The following is a 9,101-nucleotide window of genomic DNA, read 5'->3' as shown; positions in this document are numbered from 1 at the left end:
GGAAAAAATGTAATTTCAAAAGAAGAGATTGTAGCCAAATAACTTCTGACGTTGTGTTAGCGATAGCTTTGTCTTCAGCTTCAGTACTTGAGCGAGAGACTCTAGGTTGATTTTTTGAAAGCTAGAAAATAAGATTTCGTCCAAGAAATATAAAATATCCATTAGTAGAATGTCTATCTTCGGAAGATCCAACCAAATCTGTACCACTGTAGGCAATCAACTCTCATGAAAACTGACGATATAAAAGAAGACCATGTAGAATAGTGTCTTTGAGATATCGAAGAATTCTCTTAACACCTTCCCAATGATGTTTAGTAGGAGTATGTATAAATTGACAAGTACGATTCAGAATGAAAGCAATATCGAGTCGTGTAATTATGACATATTGTAGGACACCAATAATACTACAGTAGATCTAGGGTCAGATATTGAAGAGGAGGATGAATGTATAATGAAACCATCCTCAATGATTAGAGTGGAGATAAAATATGCACTATCTATTTTATTTTGTTGTAGGAATCCAACAATATATTTACTTATTTCACTTAATTGATTCATATCGATTGTAAAATATAATAAATTTAAATTGATTGAAATTAATTAGAAATTACTTACATTATTATTAATTATTAATTATGTGACGAAATAGTCTCGCAGAGTTAATTTATATTGAATTATATAATATACAATAGTTGTTTTTAACTTTGTTATTTTCAAATCCTAATCTCTGTGTTAACAACATGCATTGAACTGCAAAGCTTCCTGTTGGCTGGCATAGTGTTTACAGCGAGTAATTAAAAGTTGATTGATAAATTGCGCCCTTGTGTTTTCTAGTACTACTAATTACCGCCGTTCACCATTTCGACTCCGGTGGTTTCTTCCTTCTCCTTCTCCGGCGACGCCGTTTTCTTTTGCTCCCCGAAGAGCTCCTGCATCTCCTCCAGCGTCCTGCCCCGCGTCTCCGGCAAGAACGTGAAGAAGAACACCCATGCCACCGTGGCGATTCCGGAGTACAAGAAGAAGCTGCCTCCAAGCGTGATGGCATGGGAGAGAGAGAGGAAGGTCATGGTGATGACGCCGCTGGTGACCCGGTTCACGGCCACCCCGATGGCGGCCCCCAGCGCCCGCAGGCGCAGAGGGAAGATCTCCGAGCTGTACACCCACGTGATGGGCCCCGCGCCGATGGAGAAAAACGCCACGTAGGCCAGCGTGGAGCTGATGCTGAGCGCCACCGCCCACTGTAGCTGGTGCCCGCCAACGCCGTGCCTGTCTACCGCCGTCAGTCCGATCCCCAGCGCCGCCAGCGACACGATCATCCCTGCGAAGCTCCCGAGCAGCAGCGGCCGCCTCCCCACGCGGTCTACGAAGAAGGTTGCCACCAGGATGAAGAGAGTCTTGGTGAACCCCACCGCCACCGTCGTCCCCAGCTGCGCGTTGTCAGACTTGAGCCCCGCCGCCTCAAACACCCGGGGACTGTACAGCACCACCGAGTCGATCCCCGAGGCCTGCTGGAAGAAATGGATCCCCAGGGCGGCGATCAGCACACGGCGCACCGACGGCCTCGGCCGCAGCAGCAGCTCCCTCCAGGCTCCCGTGTTGTCTCTGTTCTTCGTGGGAACCGCCACCACGTCTTCGTCGCAGTCTTCCGGGATTCCGGCGGCCCGCTTGATGTCGGCGAGACGGAGCCGCGCTTCCTCCGGCGAGTCGCAGGTCTTATGGAGAACCTCCTTGGCGTCGCCGAGGCGGCCGCGCATGACGAGCCACCGCGGCGACTCCGGCATAGCGAGCACGCCGACGCCGAGAAAAACCGCCGGGATGGCACCAACGCCGAGCATGAATCGCCACCCGAGGGACTGCCGGAGATGGGAGAAGGCGTAGTTGGAGATGTAGCCTAGGAGTATGCCGGAGTTGATGAAGACCTCCGGGAAGGAAGTGAGGAAGCCGCGGCAGGAGGCAGGGGCGACTTCGGCTGTGTAGGTGGGGGCGATCATAAGCGCATATCCAACGCCGATGCCGGCGACGAAGCGGCCGAACATGAGAAAAGCATAATTCATAGCGAAGCCCATGAGCAGCGCCCCAACGAAGAAGATGGCAGCGGCGAGGACAATGGTGTACCGACGGCCTATCTTGTCGGAGGTGAATCCGGCGGCGAAGGAACCGACGAGAGAGTAGAGATTAAGGATGCCGAGGAGAATCTCCACCTGCGTGTCGTTGATGTGAAGCTCATTCTGTATGTACTTTTGAGCTCCGCTCATCACTCCGATATCTGATTCAATCCCCAAACAGAAACATTAGATCACAAACAAGAATCAAAGCCGAAGACAAATTTAAACAGAAATCATCCATGATCAACCACACGGACGTACGTACCGTAGCCCAACAGGATGGAGGCCAAGGAGGCCAGCATGGTGCAACCCATGGCGTACATGTTGCGGCCTTGCTTCGGCGGCGCCACCATCTTCTCCACCGACGACAACTGCTCTCCACCCTCTTTCTTTTCCCCCATACTCGTTGAGAAATTAAGAGAAAGGAGATACCTTAATTAATTTCCTAGTCTCTAGGAAGCGTGGTGGAGTGGAGCGGAACGGGGTGAGCTGCGTTTAAATAGAAGAAAAAGGGTTGAAAAATATTATTCAATTTTCCTTACATATTTCTTATTTGTTTGTTTTCCGCATCCATATATAAGCCACACGTACCTACCGTCGTTGTTCGTTTATCCTTAATCCAATTATCTCGATGTTAATTATCTTTGTTAAAGATAAAGCTTGTCTCTTACTGCTGATCATCTAGAATTAATTAGCACTGCACTACCTGCTACTCTGTCTTCACCCGAATTATTATTGAAGCCCATGCCTTCTGCTCATCGGGTCATGGCTTCCCGCCTTCCCCATGCGCTGCAGCACCAGCAGCAAACAACAGCTGTGTGTACGTCTTTCATTGGATTATAAATGCCGACTAAGCGTTAGTGGCTAGTAAAATCTCGATTTAAGTTAAATAATCGATCGATTAATTGAATTAGGTAATTTTATATTAATTTGATTTATTTAATTATGTGGTAATTTTTGATATGTTGAATTTGTAAAAAGAAAATAATAATTCGGTCATTTCGATTTTATCCGGTAGTTGTGTAAACGTTGACCACGTGCGCTGACTTGGACGCCGACGGTGGACTGGGATCGCGCTGTCTCCTTCGCGTCGTAATTGAGTCCTGTTGTGTTGTACTGTAGAGAGGCGCAACTATGTGAAATGCAAGTGGCTGACGGCTACTTGCTTTGACTTGTAAACCGGAGAACATGAACGGTCACAGTCACTGTCACAGTCGCATTAGAAAATTAAAGGAAAAAAAGAAGGTTTGAGTGTGTGAATGGTGCTGGCGTACAACAATATGTTTATACATAAATGTAAGGCGTCTGTCAAAAGAAGTTGTCGATAAAACAAAGGATTTGAGAAGGAAAACCCAAACTTGTCATTAGAATCGAAGTGCTTTAAGATCTATACACGTCTCAGACTTGATCTCTTTCTTCGCCAGACACTTCATCCCAGATGAGCTAGCATTGGCCTCGCCGCTTAACTTAGCCGGATGGTCATAATTGATGCAGTTTTTGTCCTACACAGTGATGAACGCACAGACGCTACCTTAAATTAAAATAATTATCTCGATGATATATATTATATACATATTTTGCTAGCAATAATTGTCAGTTGGTCCAATAAAGGAATTGTTATACTGATCGTACATATTCAATTGCATGCGTGGATGTGTCACCGAATGGTTGATATATTTAAAGGCAGTATTTGATCGCATGTGTTATCAGTCAAACTAGCGCGAATATTTTGAACTCACGTCGATGTGATTTTCTTGGAGCTTGAAATAAATTAATCCGCTAGGGTTTTTTACTTGGAATTTAGTTTTTTTTTTTTTATTTCATTGTAGGTGGGTTTTGGAATCCTATAAATTGTATATGTTGGGTCTGGATGGAGATGGGAACGAGATGTGTTATCCCCTTATGAGGAGGTAAGCACGAGTCCACGTGGCTCTTAATCCGGTCAACATAAGCCATGTGGTATGATTTAGAACTGATCAATATAGAGTCAATATTACTAGATTATATATTTATTTGTTTTATAATTTTTAGGATAATTTAAAATTTTTTTTTATAGAATTTATGATTTTTTAACTTAACTATATCTTATACTTTGTATCAATTTTAAGTTCTAATAATATGATTAATTTTTTTTCTCTTAATTTTTACATGATATCAGAGTGTTCTCCTTCGACCTAATTTTTTTTACCGTCCCTTGTTATTGCTTCCTGTTGCCACTGTCGTCTCCTACTTCTGCTATTGATTTCGGCGTCGACATTATTTTCTGCCGATTTTGGTCCCGATGCTATTTTCTGCCGATTGCGGCGCCGACGTCCTGTGCTGTCAATTTCGACGCCGACGCTCTTTTCTACAGATTTCGATACCGAAAGCCCTATGTTGTCGATTTCAGCACTAACGTCATTTTCTACTGATTTTGACACCGACGTCCTATGCTACTGATTTCTACATTTGACATCATTTTCTATCTCAGATTCTTTGTATGACCACGGGTCGTCCTGACATCAGTTTTGCGGATCATACAAATGTGTATCCTTATAGTTTGGTTATTCTGAGAATTATTCGTTCTGTCATCATGCCTGGTCGTGCAGATGCTTCATGGAAATCTGATTCATATATGTTTGAGTAGTTTCAATAGTTTTTTGCTTCACAGCCCTCTGCCATGTCAGCTTCCTCTCATATAGGTTAGTCGTCGTCTGGTATTTCAGATATATTTCCATCCTTATGGATTTTGGACTCTAGTATCTCCCATCATATGTCATCTAATGTATCATTTTTTGTTTCTTTTCCTCCCAATTCATCTATATCTATTGTAACTGCTGATGGTACTCCTATGTCATTAGTAGGGGTTGGTTCAATTGTTACATCTTCTTTATCTCTTACTAATGTTTATTATATTCCGAGTTTTACTTTAAATCTTTTTTTTTGTTAGTCAATTAGGTGAGTCTAGATACCTAGTCTCTTTTTCTTCATCTAATTGTTATGTTCAGGACCCACAATCTCAGAGGCTGATTGGAACAAACCATACGCAAGGAGGACTCTGTGTTTTAGATTAACTCAAATTACCAGAAGTTGTAGCTGTTGGATCGTGAAAGCGCTAGAGGGGGGTGAATAGCGATCTTTTAAGAATTCGAAAATCGAGTAAGTAGCGGAAATAGAAAATTTAAACAAAATGCTAACACAAACCAATTTTACTTGGTTCGGAGCCTTCGGCAACTCCTACTCCAAGGCCCGCACGTGAGAGTACTTTCATTGGGCAATCACTAATAAATCGTAATAAGTACAAGAATTTATGAAAATACCGGCAACAATAAAATAAAAACGTAATCACTTAGTTGTCGGAGAGGCTTCGCAGCGTAACAGGAGTGTCTTGGAAGCAGCGTGCGCACGAGAGCAGTCATAGTAGAAGTTGTTGTTCGTAGCTCTGGAGGAAGGTGTTAGAATGTATACTAAAAGCCTAGCTTTTTGTAAATATTTATTTTGAAATAAAGAATCACATTGGTCAAATGTCTACATTGATATGCTAAGTGTAGTTGTTCAATTAATTTATATTGTGGATAACATAGTGTGTGGTGTCATACACAGAAGATCATGCTATCAGTTCTTTATAAGTTATAAATAGTAGCTCACGACTAAAATTGATAGGAACAAACCATTGGAATAGTCGTAGTGTAATTTGGTATTAGTTTATCTTGACTATAAAATTACACTAGTACACTCTGAGTGTATTAAGCAGAACCATTTGAGGTAGTTTCTTTTTATACCGACTGAATAAAAGAACAAGACCTCTGTTATTATGGAAGTGTGTGCTCTTAATCCCGATATAATAACAAGCACATATATTTAGTACTTATTTCTTTAATTTATCAGTGGGTGAGATTTAGTTCGATAAATCAATAGGTCCGATAAGTTGAGAAATAATATTATTTATAGTGTGTGTTGTTAATTATAGAAGGAAACTGTGCCCTAGGAATCTAGGTTGATGATGTCTCCAAGAGGAGCTCATAAAGATTGTCATGTAAACACTGCAGGTGGACTTAGTCCGACATGACAATAAGGTTGAGTGGTACTACTCTTGGAGTTAGATACTAATTAAGTGAGTTGTCAGTAACTCATTTAATTAGTGGGCATTCGATATCTTAAACACAGGGAGATTAACACACTCATGATAACAAGGAGCTCATATAGTAATATGAGATTGATGCGGTAGTTCAATAATAACTCTTTAGTGGAATGAGTTATTATTGATGAACTCGAGTTGGGTGTTCGGGGCGAACACGGGAAGCTCAAGTTCATCTGGAGACCAAAACCAATTCCTCCTCTCGATCCCTGTCGTAGCCTCTTATTTATAAAGTCTTATATACACCCAAACTCAACTTCTTACCCACCTTAAGGTAGTCGGCCAAGCCAAGCTTGGAGCCCAAGCTAGGGTCGACCAAACTAAGGCTAGATGGGTTCAAGTGGTGGATGGCCCTAGCTTGGAGCCCAAGCTTAGGTGGCCGGCCACAATAAATTAAAAGGGGATTTTATTTTATTTTTAAAATCTTTCCTTATGTGAAAACCATGGTTTTAAAAGAGTGTTTAAAATTTAAATCTTTTATAGCTTTCTACAAAAGATTAAAAGAAAGATTTGATATCTTTCCGTATTTGTAGTTGAAAAGGAAGATTTTAATTTTGGAGAAAACTTTCCTTTTTTTAACCATCCACATATTTTAAAAGAGAGATTTTAATTTATAAAAGTTTCCTTTTATAACCAACCATGAAGGAAATAAAAAAAGAAAAATTTTATTTTAAAAATTTTCGGAAACAAATAAGGAAGTTTTAATTTTGTGTTTAAAACTTTCCTTATTTGGAGGACATGTAGGTGTTGGAGCAATCCCGATGGTCCGCGAGACCATGTGTTTTGGTGTTTGGGCAAAGGGTTTAAGTTAGGTTCACCCTTGTATTTGATATGTGTATTTGAGTTGTGCAGGTTTGCAGGATACACATGTGACTCAGGTTGATGGCTTCGGGTCCGATGAAGGATGGAGCATCCGAGGGACCGTGGACAAGGCAGCGAGGACAAGGGTAGAGGGAAGCGACTTCGAGGCATACGCGAAGGATGACATTGGGGACGAGCCGCGGGCTTGAATGCATCCGAGGGACGAGAGCCAAAAGAAGTAGGCTTGAAGGCAAGAGGTCAAAGCTGCAAATGAAGCGTCAAATGAGTCATAAGGGCGAGGGTACGAGTGCATGAGAGATTGTACTCGGAGTAAAATCCTAACCTTAGGGTTTTACTGTAGCGTCACTGTAGCAGTACTGTAGTGTTACTGCAGCAGTACTGTAGTGCTATTGTAGCAATACTGTAGCAGTCGACTGCATGTTTTAGCAGTCGACTGGTGCAGTCGACTGGGGCAGTCGACTGGGGCAGTCGACTGGCAGCGAACAGAATGTCTCTGTTCGCTCGATTAGTGTGGAATCGAGCCGTTGGGATGTAACGGTCGAATTTCCACGGAGGGCAGTCGACTGCATGTTTTAGCAGTCGACTGGTAGGCGGGGTTTTCCAACCCGTGGCCTATATAACCAAGCCTTGGAAGCTTGGTTGTGGTTGACGAAATAAAGATGGTTAATCTTTATTAGTAGTCTACTTGTGCCCTAGCTTGTAAAGAGTCCTTGGTGAGAATTGTGGTGAGGTTTCTCCACCCACAAGGAGCTACGTGAGCTAGCCGGAGGTCTTCCGGGGAGTAATCCACCGACGGATATGGATCGTCCACCTTACGGATAGCCATGGAGTAGGAGCCTTATCTCCGAACCACGTAAATGATCGTGTAGCTTGGTTTGCAGTTCTTGTTTTGTATTTCGTTTAGCTTGTTTATTTTTGTATTATTCCGCTGCGCAAGCTAACAACGTAGGAAGCGAACTATTTGGGGGCACCGTTTATCCAACCTTTTTCAAGCCGGCCACCGATCCCCCAACAGTAGGGGCCGACCATAAGATGGATTAAGAGAAAATTTTAATTAAATTTTCCTTATTAGCCATTGGCAAAGAAAATAAGGAAGTTTAAATTATATTCAAAATTTTCCTTATTTGCTATGACCAAGGATTATAAATGAGAGGGAGGGGTTGCCCCTTGGATGACACATCTATTATTTCTCTCTTCTAATTCCTTGGTGGCCGACCCTCTCCTCTCTTCTTTCTCTCTTCTTCCTTTGTTAGGTCGGCGGCACTTGGAGGTCTTGTTTCATCTTGGTGGCCTATTGCTTGTGGAGAAGAAGAAGAGAAAGAAAGCTTCCCTTGAAGAATAGTTGGTGGCTGAAACTTGCAAGGAGAAGAAGGAGGCTTGGGTGAATTCTCATCTTGGTAGACCGTCGCCCACACGATGTCCGAGATAAGAAGAGGAATACGACAGAAGATCAAGAGGTCTCTAACTACAAAGAAAAGTATAACTAGTTGTTTTATTCCACATCATACTAGTTGTATGGATTTTGAAATACCAAACACAAGAGGCTAACGATTCTAGGTTTCGAATTTATGATTCAATTTTATGTTTCTTTTGTTTTTTCGATCTTGTGATTCAATTGTTCTTAGTGGTTAAACCTAGGGTTACTATAAGGAGATTAAATATTGAATTTCGTTGAAAGACTTTGACTAGGAAGTGGTGGATGATCTCATACCCAAGAAGACCTAGTGCCTCGCGATGTTTAACCTAGAAGTCGATTTCTGACATAAATATTTAATCAACTTTGTAACATGGGTGGATTTGGATTAATAATGTTAAGCATCATTTGCGATCTAAGTCTAAACCTCTAAGAACAGATAAGTTGAATTTGGAATCAATAATGTTAAGTTCTGTTTGCGATTCCAAATTTAATTTCTAAAGAACACAATAGGTTGTTAGGAATGGTTCAGGGTTTGTACAAAATTTTTATATAGGGGAACCAGTATGATATTCCGGGTAGCAACCAACAGAAGACTCCTTTTATAGGAGTGCTCCGGGTGCCCGGATCCCTTCTGGGCGCT

The 9,101-nt window shown here is 42.1% G+C and overlaps 1 protein-coding gene across 1 annotated transcript; it reads right to left on the bottom strand.

Moving 5' to 3' along the window:
* Positions 1 to 745: 745 nt before the first annotated feature.
* LOC121971732 (polyol transporter 5-like) lies at positions 746 to 2,581 on the bottom strand. The gene is made up of 2 exons (XM_042523143.1): positions 2,371 to 2,581; positions 746 to 2,266 (listed from the first exon to the last, which is right to left on the bottom strand). Exons 1-2 carry the CDS (start codon positions 2,504 to 2,506, stop codon positions 840 to 842), a joined length of 1,563 nt encoding a protein of 520 aa, XP_042379077.1. The 5' UTR covers positions 2,507 to 2,581; the 3' UTR covers positions 746 to 839.
* Positions 2,582 to 9,101: the final 6,520 nt, after the last annotated feature.

Source organism: Zingiber officinale, chromosome 4A (genome assembly GCF_018446385.1).
Source record: "Zingiber officinale cultivar Zhangliang chromosome 4A, Zo_v1.1, whole genome shotgun sequence".
Lineage (NCBI taxonomy): Eukaryota > Viridiplantae > Streptophyta > Magnoliopsida > Zingiberales > Zingiberaceae > Zingiber > Zingiber officinale.
This window is presented reverse-complemented; position numbering and strand designations above follow the sequence as displayed.